The sequence below is a fragment of the Macrotis lagotis genome, chromosome 8 (assembly GCF_037893015.1).
Source record: "Macrotis lagotis isolate mMagLag1 chromosome 8, bilby.v1.9.chrom.fasta, whole genome shotgun sequence".
In the NCBI taxonomy this organism is placed as follows: Eukaryota; Metazoa; Chordata; class Mammalia; order Peramelemorphia; family Peramelidae; genus Macrotis; species Macrotis lagotis.
Window position 1 is genome coordinate 144,348,829 of NC_133665.1, and position 21,638 is coordinate 144,370,466.

Here is a 21,638-nt window from a genome sequence, read left to right on the forward strand (position 1 = left end):
TGCAAAGGACAATGAACATTACTGTGAAAATGACAGAACAAAAAATGATTAACTTGGAATTGATATTCAAGATAAATAAGGAGAGAGAGGACACCTGACTTCCTTGATGAATTCAAGTCAACTGGCCTAGATGACTTACAATTTCTTGTCCTGAAAGAACTGGTAGATCTAATTGCTGAACTACTGTCATTGATATTTGAAAGATATTCCACATCTCAGTTCTACAAATACCTCGATTTTCAAAAAAAAAAAAAAAAAAAAAAAGGAAAGAGAACAGCATTCAGATAATAGAGAGTACAGAGCTTGACTTTTATTCCTGGGAATATTGTAGAAAGGATCATTAAAAGATGGTTGTTCAATATCTAAAAAGGGAAGAAGTGTGACACAGAGCCAACATGGTTTTATCAATGCTTTGCTCATGAAGAGATATACTAGTTGATAAGAGAATCTGTTATATTTAAAACTGGTTAGATGAGTCAAAAAGTAGTTATTAATGGCTCATTTTCTATAAAAGAAGAGATCTTCAGTGGAGCATCCCAGGAATCAGTGCTTGGCTCTCTCTGCTATTTCACACTTTAATCAGTGACTTGGATTAAAAATATATATATAGATGGTTTATTAAATATATTTATTGAATTATTGAAATGAGTTTTATCAGCTATAGATTTTGAATACAAAAGTGTTTGAAATTTGGTTTTAAAATTGTTTTACTTTTTATAGACATGAATAAGTATTCAAATGATTAATAGAAGAAAATTTTAAAAAGAAAAAAAATGATTAATGTCTTATATATTATTTCCAAATTGTTACAAGAAGCAAAAGCTGTACATATTAATTTAAATTAAGGTAGTAACAGTTTTCCTATGTACTGAAATTAAATATTTTCTTTACTTAACAGAGTTGTAAAAGTATTGCTTTTGCTAACTATTTCTCTGTTTAGCAAGTCAGATGCTTTCTGAATAAGGCATTTTTTCTGAGCTATTGTTGCTTTTGCACTTGAGGAAGGAAGAGGAAGAATAATGAAAATTATCCATAAAAGAGGCAGGAAAGGAAGAAATTTCACTCTAGAAGGAAAGCTGAGTGGGTAGGAGGGAGACACCACTTGAACTTTGTTCCCATTGAAATTGGCTTAAAGAGGGAATAATGTTCATGCTCACTTGAGAATAGGTATCTATCTTGCCCTATAGGAAATTAGAAAGTGAGGGGGATAAAAGTAGAGGGATGAGAACTGATAGAAGGAAGGGCAGAATAAGGGAGGCAGTGGTCATTAACAAGATAACAGATTTTTGAGGGACAGGGTAAAAGGGATAGAGAGAAGGATAATGTGGGAAAAATAGGGATTAGGAAAAATAATCATAATTGAATGTGAATGGGATGAATTTATTTAAAAAACAGAAACAGGTAGCAAAATGGATTAGAAGCTAGAATCCAACTTCTTTCCAAGAAGCAGACTTGAAACAAAGAGACATGTGGAATAAAAATAATGGGTTGTGGGGAGGCTAGGTGGCGCAGTGGATAGAGCACCAGCCCTGGAATCAGGAGTACCTGAGTTCAAATTTGGCCTCAGACACTTAATAATTGCCTATCTGTGTGGCCTTGGGCAAGCCACTTAACCCCATTTGCCTTACAAAAAAAAATCATAAAAAACCCCATAAAAAATAATGGGTTGAAGCAGAGTCAATTAATGCTTGAACTGAGGTTAAAAAGCAAACAAATGGGAAACAATGATCAGGTAAATCAGTTGCAAAAATTGGCCTAATTAAAAGAGAGAAACAGAGAAACTGTATTTTACCAGAAAGGTACCATAGACAATGGAATGATATCAGTACTAAACATATGCACCAAATGTCAGACATCCAAAGGAAAAAGTTAAATGAATTATAGGAAATAGTTAATACTAGTAGGGGACCTCCACTTTCCTTTTTCAGAACTAGATAAATCTAACTATAAAATAAAGAGAAGTTAATAAGATGAATAGAATTTTAGAAAAGTTATGGATCTCTGCAGAAAGTGAAGAGAGTAGAAAGAATACACACACACACACACACACACACACACACACTTCTCTCAGCTGCTCATGGCATTTTCATGATAATTGGCCATATATTGAACATAAAAATTTCACAACCAAATGTAGAAAAGCAAAAATATTAAATGCATTAATTCCAATGGAATAGAAATTATTTGGAAAAATAGGCAAGGATGGAGTAAAAACAGAAAGAAGACTATAGAACAATTTTAATGAATGTTAAAAAAAGATGAGTAAAACACCAGCAAGTAGATTGCAACAATATAATTTCATAAATTAGATACTTTGACCAGGTGAGATCTATGCAGGCCTGAAGTTTTAAATAATAAAAACAGTAAAGATCCTATAATTGTGTATAGATGGCAGAAACATCTTTTAACTGCCTTTTAACGAGATCATTCATATTTAAAACTTTACAAAGCATAGGACAAAATGGACCTTTCCTTAAAATGGTAGGTTGTATTTCTCTAAAGTCATCAGCAAGCATAATGTGTAATGGGGATAGCTCAAAGTTTTCCTTTAAGGTCAGGGATGAAGCAGTACTGTCTACTATCATCACTATTACTCTATATTGTATTAGGGATACCAGTTTTAGCAATAAGAAAAGAAAAAGAAATTGTAGGAATTAGAACAGGCAATGAGGAAACAAAACTATTGCCCTTTGCAGATGATATGATGGAATTCTTAGAGAATCAACTTAAAAAAACCTACTTTAAACAATTAACAACTTTAGCAAAGTTGCAGGATATAAAACAAACCCACATAAATCATCATTTCTGTATATTACCAACAAAACCTAGCAGAAAAGTGATACAAATTCCATTTAAAATAGTTGCAGACAATGTAAAATAGCTGAGAGTTTTCCTTTCAAGACAAATCCAAGAACTATATGAATACCATTGCAAAACACTTTAAACACACATACTGGATTTAAACAATTGGAGAAATAGTAATTGGTCATGAATAAGCTGAGCCAATATAATAAAGATGGTAATTCTATCAAAATAATTTATGTATACAGTGCCATACCAATCAAACTACCAAAGAATTATAGAGTGAGAAAAATAATAACATAATTCATCTGGAAGAACAAAATGTCAAGAATATGAAGGGAATCAATGAAAAAAATTGTTAAGGAAAGAAAATGTGTTAATCTAGCCATACCAGATTTCAGATTGTATTATAAAGTAGTAATTATCAGACCCATCTGGTACTGGCTACTAAATAGCATGAATGATCAGTGGAATGGATTGCATACACGATGCATAGTAATAAGCAACAATAACAATGTAGTGTTTTAACAAACCCAAAGATCCAAGCTTTTAGGACAAGAGCTCAATACTTGACAATAAATTATAAAACTGGAGAACAGTTTGGGAGAAATGAGGTATAGACCAAAATCTCACACTGTATAACACAGTAAGGTCAAAATGAATACATGATTTAGATAAAAAGGGTGATATCTTAAAACAAATAAATTAGTTGAGCTTAGAAAATTTAAATGTCAGGTCTACTGATAAGGGAAGAATGTTCAGCCAATCAAGAGATGGAAAGCATGATGGTATATGAAATAGATCATTTTGATTACATCAAATTTAAAAGTTGTACAATATCAATGCAGGAAAGATTAGAAAACAAGAAGGAAACTGGAAAAATGTTTCTAGCAAGTTTCTTAGATAAAAGCATCATTTTTTCAAATATGTAGAGAAGTCAAATTTATTTTTAAAAAATGAGTCATTTCCCAAATGACAAATAGTCAAAAGTTATGAACAGATAATTTTTAAAACAAGAAATCAATGCTATTTATAGTCATTAGAGAAATGCAAATTATAGTAACTGAGGCACCATTGCATACCTATCAGATTGATTAATATCTCAGAAAAAAAGAAAATGAAAAGTGCTGGAGCTAATGTGGAAAAATTGAGATACCTATGCACTAGTTGGTGGAGTTGTGAACTGATCCAGCCATTCTGAAAAGCAACTTGAAACTATGCCCAAAGGATTATAAATTGTACGTATGCTTTGACTAGCAATATCGCTATTAGATCTGTAACCTCAAGAGATCAAAGAAAAGGAAAAGGACCTATATGTACAAAAATATTTGTAGCAGTTCTTTTTGTGGTGAAAAAGGATTGGAAATCGATAGGATACTCATCAATTTGGAAATAGTTGAGAAAGTTATATAATTATGATAGAATATTATTATGCTATAAGAATGGTGAGGTAGATGATTTCAATAAAAAACCTTAGGAAGGTATAAAGTAAAGTGAGCAAAACCGTGAGAACATTGACCATAGTAACAATAACATTGTGAATAACTTCTCAGCAATCCAATGATCTACAACAATTCCAAAGGGCTTGTTAAATGCTATCCACCTTCAGAGAAATAACTTATGAAGTCTGAATGAATATTAAAGCATACTTTTAAAACCCTTTGTTGGGGGTATGTGTATATGTTTTCTTTTATATCATGGCTAAGTCAAATATATTTTGTATGAATGCACATGTATTATCTATATCAAATTGTATTCCTTCTCAAGGAGGGGGAGAGGAGGAAGGAAAGAATTTTTTGAACTCAAAATTTTAAATGTTAAGGTTTTTGGTACATAATAGTAAAGAAATTGAATATGAAAATTCTGTTAAAATTATAAAAAATGTAATTGAGAAACTTGATACAATAAATAAAACATAACATTACATTTTAAAACTATCAGTAGGCATCTTCATATATAGATTAATGGTCCCTCTTTTTATTTGACCCTACTGCCATAGGAATACAATTCTGAGGGCATTAAGGAACTGGTATACATGATTTCTGATGGAGGGTAAGTTATCAAAGACATGAAGAAAATTTCTCATCATTAATGTTGAGAAAAGATAATCATGAAAAACCTGAATAATTATGTACCTGTTCTTCCATCTGTTCAAAATCTGAGTCATTGATACACAAATTGAGAGCATCCTTAATGAGGCTATTAGATTACTAGAAGGCTTTCACAACAATAAACCACATATTAACATTTTGTGATTATAAGATGTAGAAGGAGAGACCAGGTAAGATGGAAGATTTACAGGAAGTTCAAGCTTTCCTCATAATTAACCCCAAATCTAGAGAAAGCACCAGAATGAATCCTTAATTGTGAAATCCAAGGGAAAAAATTGACAATTATTTCTAGCTGAGGTTGATAGAGTCAGATATGCAGACACTAGGGGCAGAATCTAGCTAGGAAAGGAAGCGTGAAACATTCTGACAATGGCAAGAGGAAAAATCAAGATATAACTAAAAGGAGCCTGCTATTCTTCAAGAAGCAAGGAACAGGTAAAGCTGGCAGATCCTCTTGCTTACTATCCAGTTTCAGTGGGTCTTTGGGCCACTCCTGTGCCTAAGAGTGATGAACCAGGACAAGGAGTAGTTATAAGCCCTAGGCTGTAAACTGAGGCAGGAGCCTAGTACAGAACCAAATAGTAGCTATGTGCTCTGATCCTGCCTTTAACACAAAGTCAGGAAGTAATGTTGGAAAAATGAGCCAAAAACTATTTTACAATAAAGAACTATTAATGGTCACAAGGATACTCGAGACACAAATTCAGAAGACAATGATTTGAAAATAACTACCAAGCAAGTCCTCAAATGAAAATATAACTTGACCTTAAGTTCAATTAGAATCCCTGGAAGAGATGAAGAATTTTCAAAAAGGTGAAAATAATTTCTTAAATGAAATCTGATAGAGGAAACTTGGTAAAGTACTAAGGGAATTTGAAAAGAAATGAAAATGCTGTGGGAAAGAATTAGAAATATGAAAAGAATGAATAGAGTACCAAATTTTGCTTTATGAGATTTATAAAGCTTGGAGATAGGGGACACAATTGCCTATTAGAAGGTTTATTATGTCAATCATTTTTCTTCTTGCTTCCAGAGCATAGAAATAGATAAGTTGTAGAGAGTAAACTTTTTTTATAAAAGGGGAAAACAAACTTCATTGATTAAAAGGATAATGCATTGCCTCCATGTTACTGAAGTTCTTTCAGGCTAAATGATACCTGCTCTTTAATGAATTAGATGATCAGATCTCTGATTTTGTTATTTTATGTCATAGCTCATTTAATTTAGCATTTGGGGTGGCTTGGTGGTGCCGTGGATAGAGCACTGGCCCTGGAGTCAGGAGTACCTGAGTTCAAATCCGGCCTCAGATACTTAATAATCACCTAGCTGTGTGGCCTTGGGCAAGCCACTTAACCCCACTGCCTTGCAAAAACCTAAAAAAAAAAAAATTAGCATTAGATCCCACTTATATTTAGCAAATATTGTTTACCATGTCTATACTTTATATTTGAGAATAGCAAACTTAGTTTTTAGCATAGAATCTTATATTTGACACTTTACTTAATTGACTTGATTAACAGAATTTAAGTATAATCTTTACTGTATTTGCAACTCAACCATAGTTTTAAATAGTCTTCCCTTCCCACCTCTCATCCCTTCCTAATGAGTTGATTGAAATGGGTTATGGGACCTTGAAAGAACTGCCCTTTTGCTATTAGACCACTAACTAGTAATCAGCTGTAGACTAAAGCCCTGGTTCTCTAGTTGAATACATTTATGCCGGTTGTATACTGGCAAATTAAATAGAGGGGTTCAGAATATTTCTAAATGATTTGTATATCTTTATGAATACACTGATGAAGCTTTATAGTATTAATTTTCAAGTCGACATTTTATTATGTAAATGAAGATTGAACTGGCACAATGTTTTTCTATAATTTCTGAGATCTCTTATTTCTCATCATTGACAGTGATCTAAATTAGGACTGTGGTATAAGAAAATGCATAAAAATGAAGAAATGATAAGCAGGGATACAATAAATAAAAAACCTGGAATGAGACCTTAAAGGCCTAGTTCAACTCTTGTATTTTGTAGATGAGGAAACTGAGGCATAAAAGTAGTTGGATGCCAGAACTAGATCTGGAACTGTCAGGCTAGTTTCGTTTCTATCATACCAACAGCGGCTAGGCTTCCTGAAAACTTGGTTTAACCCCCAGCTCTGAGACTATTCACTGTGTGTCAAGATTTTAAAGAGGTTTGACCACCTACAAATCAGAAGACAATGCTAAGAGTTTTACATATCTTCTCTGATCACTCCCCACACAAATATTTAAGGTTTAATTATGTTCTTGGACAAGGTGCATAGCAAATTGCTGACTCTGCTTAGCCTTGTTGATTTTTCCAGATAAGTGATGTTTCATGTTCATGTTATCTCGGATGAACTTGAGTGTTAAAGTAGGGTTATTTCCAAATGCAGACATTTTCCTGTTTTTGTTGTAATATTTAGGTAACTTCACATAAGTCCATTACAGGAGTAATTAATTTGTGGGCTTTAGTGAACAAATGTCTAAGTGAATATGGGGCTTATTAATTAATGGGAGAAGACATACATTTTGCATAGATGAATATTAATTACATATCCAAATTTGAAGAAGACATTTCCAAAATGTAGGATCATGGATTTAAAGCAAGATGTCTATAAGTACAACTGTCTCATTTGGCACATGAGAAAACTGAAACCCAGAATGCGTTAGTCCTCCAGGTCACTCACAATAAGTGGCAGAACTAGGGTTTGAACTCAGATTTTCTGGCCCTAAATCAAGACACTTTGTACTATGCTATTATTGTAACCACACTTTTGTACTTTCTTTTGAGAGAGAAAATAGGTTTTAACAGACCTATAAAATGTTAAACCTTGAAGAAACCTTATAAAACTAGTCCTCTCATTTCACAAATGAAGAAGCTGAGTCTTAGGAAAATGAAGTGTCCTTGTCACATAGCTTCTTGGTAGCAGAGATGATGCATGATTCAATTTTCTTGTCTTCCAGCCCATTATCAATAACTTGTTTGTTTTGTTTATGATCTATTTAATATTACTAGACTAGGTATTTTGGAATTTCATTAATTGAGCATCATCAAATGTATTATGTCTGTGTCTATAAATTACTCAATGTCTATAATGTTATGTTGTTTCCAATATGAATTTCCTTTGGGTGTACTAGATCTATTCTAGATTTTTTCCTACGTTTCTTTTCTTCAGTTTCATTTCCCCTTCCTTCTGAAGAACTCCCAAGATATGTGTGTCTGTTTGTGTGTGCATTTTTCTAGTATCCTTGATGTTGAATAGAGTTTACTGAAGAAACAAAAACTCTTAAGATCTTTTTCATTTTCACCTTCTATTGCCCTTTTTCCAGTTTCATCCTTAAAAAGCATGAGATGACTTTTCTTGGGTTTGGGTATCTGGTCATGCATTTTTAAACTTTATTTTTAAAGTCCTTTTCTTCTGACCATCCCTCTCCATGATATTCCATAATTATATAGTCTTTGGGTTATTGACCTTGGCTGATGTCAGGTGTTATAAAACTTTGTTATAAAACTTCTTCAGCCTCATGATGACAGTGACTTATATGCCAGAACTAATTGTTGTAATAGATGTCATTGAAATTATTCTTCTTAGTGTAAATGTTCCAACAACTTGTTAAGAAATTTACATTGGAGTTGTTTCAATCATCTTCCATTTGTTTTTCACATTTTTTCTTTTAGTTTTGTATTAATTTTGATCTTTGCTCTAATAAATCATTGAAATGACTGTACTTAGATGTTTGATTAAGGAATAATTCCCCCATCAGTAATGAGGCATTTTCTCAATGTTAAGATGCAATCAGTTTCATTTTTGTGGTGTTCTATGGTGCCAGCCTTATTCAGTACCTCTTGATCCTTTTCTCAGAAAGTGAATTTACTATGTGAGACTTCTGTTATGTTTTTCAACATATTTTTCCCACTGTTTTCTCTTATGCTCACCTTTGCATAGAAGTCTTTGAGTATCCGAATGTATGATGATGTAATTGGAAGGATGATCCTTGTAGAATTTCGATATTTCCCTATTCCTTTGATAGGTGTTGGTCTAGAAACTACAAATATATTTATGGTGGATTTTTTTGCATATGTTTATCATGAATACTACTATCCCATACTACTATGAAATGGTATTACTTCTGTCTTTGCATGTGTGATAAACTAATTCTGCCACATCCTTTGCCACTCCGAACGACATCTGTTAGCCCTCTTTTTATTTTACTGCAGCTTCACTAGATCTTTAGCATCTCTGTATATCACTAAAAACAAGAAGAAAAGGTTAGAATGGGAAAAGCCATTTAAGACAAGATAGAAATACATGAAGTATATACATATTAATAAGATACAGAATCTGTTAACTGGATATAACAACAAATATCTCCTTGAGTTAGTGTGAAGATTGAGATAGTCAAAATACTTAGCAAACTTTAAAGCATACAAATTCTAGCTTTTACTATTACTACTAGGATTTGAAATCAGATAACTTGAGTTCATATCCCCAACTCTATTATATCCTGTTCAGATAGTCTTGGATAAATCTTTGAACCAATTTCTCATCTTTTTTTCTTTATGTCCCTAACATTTAGTAAATTGCCTGGCACATTGTAGATGTTTAATAAATATTTATTAATAATATGAATCTAGTTACAATATAGATAATATTAAAGACAAATTAGGACATTTCTTTTATATATAAATCATGATCCTTTGCTTTTAGAACAATAAGGAAAGATACAGACTTTTATAAATTCTTTGGATGAAACTTTTGTGATATAGCTAACAAACCAAATTTCTGGTGATTTAGTGCAGATATTAAAAGATTACAGAATAAAGAAATGCACAAGTAATAGAAAAAACTAGAATAATCATCTGCGGGAAGTGCTCAAAATCATTAATGATGCAAATTAAAACAATTCTATCTTCCAACTATATAATTGTTTAAAATGGAATGTTTATGAGAATGTGAGAAAATCAGGTAAAGTAAACCTATATTGGAACCATGAATTTACTCAACTACTTTAGAAAACAACTTGTAATCATGAAAGAAATGCAAACTGAATTTTGACTTTCTGTCTTACACCCATCAGAGCAGTAAAGTTGGCAAAAAAAGGGAAAGTGACACTTGTTGAAGATGCTGTGTGAAAAGAATTCATTTTTGGTGGGGTGGTGAATTGGTCCATTTTTCTAGTAAGCAATTTTATTTTGTTTTTTGTCTTATTGCTATATCTAGCATTTTTAATACTGTAGTGAAAAGTAATGGTGATGTCAGACATCCTTGTTTATCTTTGATCATATTGGAAAGACCTCTGGATTATCCTCATCACAGATAATCTTGGCTCTTGATTTTAGATTGATGATACTTATACTTTTAAGGAAAGTTCCAGTTATTCTTAGGTTTTCTAATGTTTTTTAATAGGAATGTATGTTTGTCAAAAGCTTTTTTCTGCACACATTAATTTAAGCATATGATTTTGTTGTTTTTGTTAATAAAATGATGTTACATCTAGTTTTCCTAATATTGAATTAATTCTATATTCCTGGTATCAATCCAGTTAGCACAGTATATAATCTTTGTGGTATTTTTTGGTAATTTCCTTGCTAATATCTTATTTAAATTTTTCATATCAGTATTCATAAAGTATATAGATCTACAATATTCTTTCTTTGTTATGATTCTCCTTGATATTATGGTCATATTTATTATATGGAAGGAATTTGGTAGAATCCCTTCTATACCTACTTTATTTCCAAACAGTGTATTTAATATTGGAATTAAGTATTCTTGAAAAGTTCAATTGAATTCACTTGTCAATATGTCTGGTTCTGAGTTTCTTTTTCTTTTGGAGTTAATTTATGGAATGTTCCATAAATGGTAGGTTAAATAAGGACTCTAGTTCTGTTAATCTGGGCAATACAATCCCTCTGATTGCTTCCTTTTCTCTTGAGCTTTTTCCCTCTTGTTTCCTATTAAGTGAAATGAATTCCTGTTTCCAACTGCACATCTATATAGGAAGGAGATATCATGACTTGCAAGTGAATTGTATTTAAGTGTGAGAGGGTTGTACAAAGCTGTATATACTTAAAAAAAGAATATTCTGAATGGTTAATTAATGAAATGAAATTACTTGAAGCAATTGTAAAAAATAAATTATAATTCTTTGGTGTCTTTTGCTGCTTTTTTTTTTTTATCAGCTCAAGGCTTAAATTTATTGTGCCTGGGAAATATATTCTTACCTGGAATCATAGGATCTTGGAGAGTTGAAGGATCCTTAAAGGTTATATAGTCTAATTCCCTAATTTTATAGTTGAATGAACTATAGCCCAGAGACATTCACAGTATTTCTGAGTTGAAAGGGACCTCAATAATTTTAAAGTTCAGCAACCTACCCTACCTAATCCCCACTGATCATAGAAATATGTCTTACTACTTGATGTTGAATATTTCATCTGTTAAGTCCCCTTCGTTTTTGTTCCTCAGATGAACTCTGTTCAAATTGCCTGGTTTGTTTTTCATTTGTTGTGCAGAAATTCCCCTTGTTTCACTACTTTTTCAATCCTAATCTCATAAGATACAAGAGCTGAGCTGGGAGTGACCTAGTACAACCCCAAATCCAGAAGATATGACCCAGAGAGGGGAAGTGGCCCAGGTGGCAGGTGTCTGACCTTGGGTCTTCTGGAAGTTGTTCCACATTCTGTTCTACCTATTGCTTTTTAATCTGCATACTACAGATTCCTAAGAAAGCAAAATTATCCAGTACTCCCATTTCTTTGAGGACTTGTGATGTTTTGTTGTGATCCACACTATCAAAGACTTTAGGGTAGTCACTACCCGGAGAAACCAAAAAACCCTTTGCTTTTTCTTCCTTGCATTGGGAAATGCAGGAAGGGTAGTAGTAATTTTTATCAACCAGTCATTATTATGAGAGCATGGTAAGAGGAAACACATTAGTCATGAAAAAACTGGGCTAGTGCAGTTCAGATAAGTTAGGCAAGGCCTTTTCAGTTCAAACTTTTGATCAGAGATTCTGGGAAAGGTTGAGATGTGAAGAGAATTGACTTTTGTGGGTTAGTTGGCAAGTTTTTTTTTCATTTTGTTTTGATGTTCATTCACTTTCACTATGCAAATTACTGTTTGCATTTCTTTGCTTTTAGAATTTGTACAGTTCTCTTTTTTTAAATAAAGGAACTTTCCTTAGGAAGCTTAAGAAATGAAAAATATTGATCATCAGTCCTAATTTAAATTCCCATTAGGGATTTGAGGAGGATCCAAGGAAGATCATATGGTTTGCTATTATTGTTGCTGTCATTGAGTCTTGTTTGACTCTTTGTGAACCATGGATCGAAACTCGCCAGGTCATTCTATCCTCCACTGCTTCTTGAAGTCTGTACAAGTTCATGTCTGTGGCCTCTGTGAGGCTACTGATTTCATCCTCTGTATTCCCTTCTCCTTTTGCATTCAGGGTATTTTTCAATGAGACCTTTCTTCTCATCCAAAATATTTAAGCTTCAGCTACAGTACTTGACCTTCCAGTGAATAGTGAATTAATTTCCTTAAAATTTGACTAATTTAGTAATGGGTCAGCTAGGTGGTGCAGTGGATAGAGCACAGGAGGACCTGAGTTCAAATGTGACCTCAGACACTCAATACTTGCTTAGCTATGTGACCTTGGACAAGTCACTTGACCTCATTACTTGCAAAACCAAAAACAAACAAAAATACCTTTTGATTCAGCAACACCATTTTTAGTTCTGTACCTCAAAGGGTTCAGAGAAAAAGGAAAAGTCTTCCTATGTACAAAAATATTTATAGCTGGTCTTTTTATGGTGGTGAAGAATTATAAATTGAAGGGATGCTCATCAATTGGCTAATGACTGAACATTGTTGTAGCATATGATTATGATAGAGAACAATTGTACTATAAGAAATGATGGAGTAGATTTAGGAAAAAAAACATAGCAAGATGTATATGAACTGATGAAAGTGAAGTGAGAAAACCAGGAGATCATTGTGCATAGTAAAAATAACGTTGTAATGGTGATCACTTGTGAAAGACTTGGCTACTCTGATCAATATTGTGATCTAAGGCCATTCCAAAGGACTCATTATGAAAAAGTCTTTCTCTCTTCATTTCTTTTTGCTTTTTTTTTTTGTTACAACATGCCTAATATGGAAATATATTTTGCATGATTTCACTGATACCATTTTGCTTGACTTGTCAGCAGGAAGGGAGGGAGAAGGAGAGAGAATTTGGAACTCAAAATTTTAACAAGAGGCTAATGTTAAAAATGAAAAAAATATTTTAAAATGATTCTAGTAAAGTGGAAAGAGCACTAGGCTCTCTGTTTTCTCATCTATAAAATGAGGAAGTTAGACTGTGGGGTCTCTGAGGTGCCATGTTGTTCTGAATCTATGATTCTAATTCAATAGCTGAGAAAGAGATAGAGATAAAATTAGGGCAAATGTAAATTTTGCATTTAAAAAATCCTTGTAACTAATCCTTAAGGTGAGTTATTTTTGTGTCATAGGCTTGCTTTTTACCTTCTCTAAAGTACTGTGTGTACCAGTAGCACTAGATAAATAACATGTCCTGATGGCTTTGCCTGGTGATAGAGTAAAAGTTGAGCTCAGGGGTGGCAACGGCATGCATAGTAATCAAATTTCTGCCATTAGCAAGGGAAGCGGAATCCAGAGACCAAGATATCCAGGGAAGCCAAGATCTTGCTTTTGTATACATTTCAGAATTTGCTTCGTTTCTTTTGATTTTGACAATAAGATCTCGGCTAGAAAAAAAGAACACTTGTCAGATGTGTTTTTGAATTCCTTGGGATTCACCCCCAAATAGGAAGCATGACAGTGGTGGTGATTAGTAAAGGATTCTGAGAAGTAGACAGGAAGGAAGAAAACCAGGAGGAGACTCTTCATGCCATGAAAATCCAGAGAGGGATGCATACAGGAGGGAGAAGGTGGTAAAGAACCATGTACTTTAAAGAGGTCAGGAATGATGAGAAATGGAAAAAAAACTCATTAGTTTTTATAGTTATGAGATTATTAGTAACTTTGCAAAGAATTGTTTTAGTTCATTGATGAAGTGGGAATTAAGATGATACGTCACTTAAGCAATTTTCAATATTTTCTACAAAATAGGTAGTGCTTGAAAAATAAATGCAAAGAGAATGGAAGCAAAGCTAGGATAAAGCATAAACAAATAGGTCAGTTTTGAAAGATTAAATCTATTCAATATTTGGAAAGAAATCCTACAATTTCACATACAATCTTCTATTCTACTAAGTATATAGAAATGCCCATTTGATTTGGTGCTAAGTTCAAAATAAAGGTTAAGAATTAATAAAAATGGGGGCAGCTAGGTAGTGCAGTGGATAAAGCACTGGCCCTGGAGTCAGGAGTACCTGGGTTCAAATCCGGTCTCAGACACTTAATAATTACCTAGCTGTGTGGCCTTGGGCAAGCCACTTAACCCCACCCCATTTGCCTTGCAAAAACCTAAAAAAAAAAAAAATTAATAAAAATGTATTTTTATTAGCAGGGAAGAATGAAAAAAATACTTTAATAGACAATCTTTGGGAATTCATGTGACTATAAAAATTCCCATTTTATTTTCAATTTACAAGCATTTACCTTCTTTCTCTCCCATCACCCCACCCAGTTGAAAAAAAAAGAAGGGCAAAACCCTTGAAAGTGATATGTATAGTCAAGCCAAAAAACTTCCCAGAAAACCCATATTCACCAATATTTTGAGTCCAGCTCTTTAGAGGTTAGTAACATCCTTTATTATCCCTTCCCAGAGTTGTGATTGGTCATTCCATTGATCAGAGTTCTTAAGTTTTTTCATAATGTTGTCAAATCAACAAGCATTTTAAATTCTTAGTGTTGATTTTGTTATTATAAAAATTGTTCTCTGTTTACTTCATTCTTCATCAATTCATTCAAGTCTCAATTTCCTTTTCATGATTTCTATGCTATACCATATATAATTCTTGCAGCCATCCCTGATGGCTAAGCTGTATAGGAAAATTATTTATCCAGTGGTCAATGTGGGTCAGCACGAGACTCCTGTGCAAGACTTTTCAGCTTTGGAGAACCTACCAGAGATTGTTCTAACTGCCCAGCCTCCTCAAACTTAAGGAAACACCTTTGGAGAACAGAAGAATCAACTATGAGGAAGAAGAATCAGGATAATTCAATGTCACATTAATTAAGGAAGGATAGCGAGTTTTAAGAAGGGACAATTGGCAATATCGAATACTTCAGAGAGAAAAAGTTAATTCCTGATTATTGACCATTGTTGTGTATGGCTAAAGCAGTGAAAATGAAGGTCTTTGGAGTTTAACCTACATAGCTATCGGAGCCAGGTTGTTAGATGACTCACCATGGAAGTTGACGTCATTTATGGTAAAAAGGAATAGACAACTTTCAGAGGTTTTCATAGATTTTAAAAAATTTCTCGTTTACCATCTGTTTTCACTGATGTGGCATCACATCACTAAGAAACCTTTTAGGTTTATGTCCTTAATGTACCGCAAATATTTTCCTTTAACAAACCAGCGACTCTAGCTGGTACTCTGAAAGCTCCAGTGTAAATTGATTGTTCGACATACCGAGTTAGTTGACAGGGTTGACTATTCTGCTTCTTATCTGGAATGGGTTGAATGCTTTGTAACCATCATGTGAAAAAAGAAAGGAAATCTGTTCTCTCAGTTTCTTATTCTGTCTTTTGATAGTGGCACGATGCTGGGTCCTGGGCCATACAGCTACAACTTCTCCCATTTTGTTATTGCTGCTTGGCTCTGATCCAACTGGATCAAAGTTGGACAGAGAAATGACTAAGTAGTATAAAATTATCTCCCTACTTCACTTTCACAACTTGAATTTGGTGTTTGATTTATCACAAGTACCACATAAAATTTCCATTGAAATATCTTAGGAAGGGGCAGCTAAGTGGTGCAGTGGATAGAGCACTGGCCCTGGAGTCAGGACTACCCGAGTTCAGATCCGGCCTCTGACACTTAATAATTGCCTAGCTGTGTGACCTTGGACAAGCCACTTAACCCCATTGCCTTGCAAAAAAAAAAGAAATATCTTAGGAAGAGTGGAAAGGGAACTATCCTATGTAATTATTTATAATCACCCATGAAGGGTTTCTAATTTTTATTGGATAATAGACAAGGATTGGGTATGATCTCTACTTCATCAGAACTGATCCTCAGCAAAATTATGAAGTAGGGGGAAGTTTATCCCACTAATTATACTCTGCCTTTTCTAATTAGAATATCAAAGTGCTGTGTCCATTCTCTATCAAAATCTTCCAGGGGGTAGTTGCCGTGTTGTAAAGGATGTAAATTAGTTCACACAAGTGTCAGTAAGTGAGAAGGGCTTACTATGTTTGTCTCTCAGGTTAATTTTAGTTTAACAGAAGACAATCCTGTAACTCATAGGAACAAACTTTTAGTGAAGTTTATTTATGTATCTGTGATAAACTTGTACTGTTGACAGATCCAGGGCCATCCATCAATTATTTCATTTAAATAACTGCCTATTCTAGATTTGTCTTCCCTGTATTCAATTATTATTCCTGATAATAACTGATGTTTATTTAGTCCTTTAAGATTTGCAAAACATTTTTGATATATCTTCTCATTTAAATCTCACAACTTATGAAATAGATATTGTAGGGGCGGCTAGGTGGCATAGTGGATAAAGCACCGGCCTTGGAGTCAGGAGTACCTGGGTTCAAATCTGTTCTCAGACACTTAATCATTACCTAGCTGTGTGGCCTTGGGCAAGCCACTTAACCCCATTTGCCTTGCAAAAACCTTAAAAAAAAAAAGAAAAGAAATAGATATTGTGAATATTGTCATTTAAGTTTTACAGATGAGATAACCCTTACCTGGAAAGAATATGTGACTTACTAAGGAAAATGTAAAACTTCTTGAAGTTATGATTTTTTTCCATCTTTGTCTTTTTATCCACATTTTATTTTATTTTATCTTGAACAGTACCTTGCAAATTATAGAGGCTTAATAAAATGTTTATTGAATCACATTGAATTGCTTGTGAGATCTTTCTGACTTCAAAGTCTACTCTTCTGTTCTGTATTTCCTATGTAAGAAACTCATTTTCAGTCAGTGAATTATAAAGCAGACAAATCCTGTCTAGTACTTCCTTTTCTTATGTTATTTTCTGTTTTGATCAAATTAGAAAAAGCCTCAGCTAGGTAGAGATAAGTAGAAGTAAGGATAGCTTTAGGTCCCTGTCAGTAAAAGTTAGTATGACAGAATTATGGATCTGCAAGAGTTCATAGGGACATGCCTATAAAGCTGGAAAGGACCTATAAGTCACCTCATTCAACTCATTCACATTACAGATGAGAAAGCTGAGGGCCAGAGAGGTTAACTACATGTCTTAGCCAAATTCTTCCAGGTGGTAAGTGACAGAATTGGAATTGAATGTGACTTCTGGTTCCACATGTAACTTTTGCTTCCCATTTATTCTATTTCCCTTATAGATCATCTAATCTGATCTTATTTAATATCATTTGAGAGATATGGAAAATGAAACCAAGTTGAATAAAAATGATTTATGTTAGTTACACCACCTGTTAAGGTTGTAGCAGAAAGAATTACTGAAAATGATGGGTTTACATATTTATATTACCTTGATCCTAAGTTATAGCTCCTAGATTCAAAACTTAGTTCTGCCACTTACTATCTGTTTGACTGGGCAAATAATTTGTGTAAAAAGAGAGGATTCAGTTAATTCATCTTTAAGATCTTTTCCATCTACCCTACACTTAAGTAACTATAGGCTATATATTAAATTAAAAATAGATTTTCAATGTCTAAATTTATATTTAAAAGTCATTAGGGTTTTCTATGTTGTACATTTTTTTTTCTTTTTTGACATTTCATGGAATGGAATTTTCAGAGACCATTTATTCCAACTGAACCCTGAAAAAAATACCTTCTGTACTTTCTAACAAGTGATCCCCCAGCCTTTCTTTGAAAAGCTTTGTTGGAAAGGGAAATCAAGACTTCCCTAGGCAGACTATTTATTCCCTCTTTTCTTGTTTCTCTCTTTTTGTAAAACTAAAAATGACTCTTTGAAGCTTCCAGCTATTGCTTCACGTTCTGCCCTCTGGAGCCAAGCAGAGCAAATTGATTTCTTCTTTCATGTGGTAGTTCCTCAGATCCTCGAAAACTTCATTATGGCTTCTCCCTTCCTTTCCATGCAGGCCCCCTCCTCCTCAGTCTTCTCTTCTCAGGGTTAAACATTCATAATTATTTCAGCCAATCTGTAGCACTCAAGTCCCTTTAATAGATTGGTGACCCTCTTGGTTTGAGTATTCTTCCATTAGCACAGAATGTAAACTACCCATATTTTCCTTTGTTCCTTATATATTCCATAGGTGCTCAAATCAATCTGCTAGAAGACTTCTTCAGGAGTACCAGTGAAGCCCCCTGAGGTTCAAGCCTCGTGACTGGTCTATCTCCTTGTCAAATTATAAATTTCACCAAATGAATTTGCTCTTTTCTTGGATCCAGATCATCATTGGAAACATTTTACTTGTGCCCACCATACATCTTCCCATTGCTTTTTGGGCCACCTGCACCATTTAATTTCTCACAAGTTGTGAAGATTTACAACTTTAGATCATCCTGTTGAAAAGTTGAGCTTTTGGACCGGGAAGCAGTCTGGGATTATAAAAAGTGCTGTGGAGTTGTATATTATCATCCTATTATAATGCTTTTTTAAGTGGATACGGTTTATATCTACAAAGATTTTCTACATTTCAGTATGCACTATGACCAAATCTGTGGAACTGTGAGGTGTGTCATAATGGCATTTTAGTGATTTAAGACTAAACTCTAGGGGCAGTGACTAAGTCATTCTTCATTGCTTTGTGCCTTGCCAATCAAAGTGCAGCTTGCAAATAGCTTAAGAAATGTCTTATGATAATAAAATGTACGTGTCCTTTTAGCTCCAGCTCAGACATCATAAGAGACCTCATAGAGGAAAAGGAGTTTTTGGAAACAAGGTAAGTATGCATTGTGAATTATCTGGATCCTTCCATGGATCCATGATCTTATTGATGTGGTTATTCCTTTTATCAGTGCTCTCTCATCCTGCCCATCTTTTATTCATATTCTACTTTAAATCTTTTTGGTGCACTGAGCACCTTCCACTACCTCTCTTGACTTGAAATGAGTACCAGTAGAGGCTCACCTTCTTTTAGGTCATCTGTCTCTCTGTTGACATTTTGCAAAGTATTTGACTAGGGATCCAGAAGCAAACTACGTCTGTTTTCTGAACACAAGCTTAGCTAAGTAACAGAAACTCCTTGCCAGGAGGCCAGCCACTTGGTGATAAATGCTTTGACTGTGGCAACCCATGAAACAAAATCATAGCTTTCAAATTTTAGTGTATACCATGGACTAGTAAATTATTATAAATATTCAACCAATTTATTAGACCAAGTAATGTTTATGCATGATCTTATTTAAGTAAATTATACCCATTAGGGCTAGAATTATTTTTGACTTTTTATCTCTATCACATAGCACCATGCCCTGTGCAGTTAGACACTTTATATTAAGTATAATTTACACACATATTGGTGTGTTTTGGCCCAAAAATGGGATCACAGAGCTAGGATAATCTGATCAGTGAAAGAGTGCCAGCTTCTAGCTCAGACACTGGGTAAATGATCGAGTGCACATTACCCCAAACTGTTCAGAGTCAGGGAACTTTTTTTTTTTTTAACATTTTCATAAAAGCTCTTTCCTAATCCTGCTCCTGTCTTTTTACTTGGGTGAATAGACAGTAGAGCAGCCAAAGGCTGTCTCTAGAGATTAAAAAGAGAATTCAACTAAAAAACAATTATTGTACATCTGCTGTGTGCAAAGGAGTGTGCTAGATTCTGGGGGCGGGGTTCAGAGTTTAAAGAGATTTAAAGATATTTAAAAGCTTACTACCTACTTGGAGACTAGATGGCTCAAGTTTTATAACTGGCTTATGAACAAGGTGCCAGAATTCTGACCATTCTGTTAAAGTTGGTCATGTGGTATGATTATTCATGCTCATTTTAAGACTAGTCACCATTCCTCAGACAGTCCTTATATTTTTGCCTTTCCTTAAGTCATTTTTTTTAGTTATAATGATCCTTCTTGGCTTCTTCTGTGTTCAAATTGCGACCTCTTGAAAGATCAGACATCCTTCATACTTTCCACAAAATTTTCTCAGCTTTGTGCAACTCACAGTGATTGCTCTCTTCTCTAACTCATATTATTCATTGTTTGACTCAACTTAGTTGGCAACTAACCATGTACTGCCTTGCATTCCTATTTGAATAATATCCTTTGTTGTCATTTTTTGTATTATATTTTTTACTTTTATATATTGTCTTCTGTTAGACAGTAGTTTTCTTTTTTTTAAAAGTTTTTGCAAGGCAATGGGGTTAAGTGACTTGCCCAAGGTCACGTAGCTAGGTAATTAGTAAGTGTCTGAGGCCAGATTTGAGCTCAGGTCCTCCTGACTCCAGGGCCAGTGCTCTATCCACTGCACCACCTAGCTACCCCTAGAAAATAGTTTTCTTAGCTGCAATGACTTTGTCTTCCACTTCTTTGTGTTTAATACTATTCCTTGTACAAATCAGCCATACAGTCCTACTCCTCAGTAAGTACTTGTTTACTTATTTTATTTTCATGATAACAGATTTTTTGTGAGTCATAATTATTCAAAAATATCATATGTATATGTGTATATATATATATTATTCAGGCAACTACTACCTCTGTCTCTTAAGGATTTACACTCTTAAATGGTAGTAAAAATCTGAATGGCTCACTATCTTTCTTTGATAAAAGAAGCAGCTCACAAATGTTCATCTCAAATTTATGGGCACATTTAAAAGAAACCTAAATCACATATTTTTAAATATTACTCCTAGGGCAAACTAAAGTATATCCATTCTACCACATTCTTCTAATTCCTTAGCTATCTAGCTTTTATTTCAGCACGTTGTCCCAAATACGGTAACTTTTCCACAAACAGAAAAGAAGTTTGGCTCCCACAGTTCAAATACTATTCTCAGGGCAATACATTTTGGTTTGGCTTCAGCTTTCTTGGACATGAGGTAGATTTACTTGCATTTCAAAAGAATAAAAAAATAAAATAAATGATTAGGGTTAAATAATTAGTTGAAAAGATTTCCATTTTACTATACCGTCAATCACAATGCTTTCCCATCAAAGTGGGGAGCATAGTTAAGGAGATTGTTAAGGAGATTGTACTTCATCCTTTGGATAACTTCAAGAATTAAATAAGCAGGGGCAGTTAGGTGGAGCATTGACCCTGGAGTCAGGAGTGCATGAGTTCAAATCTGACCTCAGACACTTAATAATTACCTAGCTGTGTGGCCTTGGGCAAGCCACTTAACCCCATTTGCCTTGCAAAAAAAAAATTTTATCCTTTGCATTGTTACCGTTTTGTCGTGAAAGTCCACTGGGCATCAAATTTAGAAAAGACATTTCTTTGGTCTCCCTACAAAATCTGAAAATGTAGGCCTATCTTCTTTTTTGATAATCTGATTATCATCTCAGTGTCATTAAGAGTAAATAATTTATCCTATTACGTATGAGCCTTTCATGTTTTTAAAGAAGGTGTATTTATAAATTTTGCTATTATATCCCAC

At 33.9% G+C, this 21,638-nt stretch overlaps 1 protein-coding gene across 6 annotated transcripts in view; it reads left to right on the top strand.

Moving 5' to 3' along the window:
• Positions 1 to 21,638, top strand: part of RAD18 (RAD18 E3 ubiquitin protein ligase) — a 99,199-nt gene that overhangs the window by 66,086 nt on the left and 11,475 nt on the right. For 4 of the 6 annotated variants that reach the window (XM_074198661.1, XM_074198658.1, XM_074198659.1 and 1 more), the window contains one exon: positions 18,927 to 18,983. The exons of 1 other annotated variant lie outside the window; for it this stretch is intronic. In XM_074198661.1, coding sequence (XP_074054762.1) covers positions 18,927 to 18,983 — 57 coding nt within the window. One more of the 6 variants, XM_074198663.1, reaches the window with a different exon arrangement.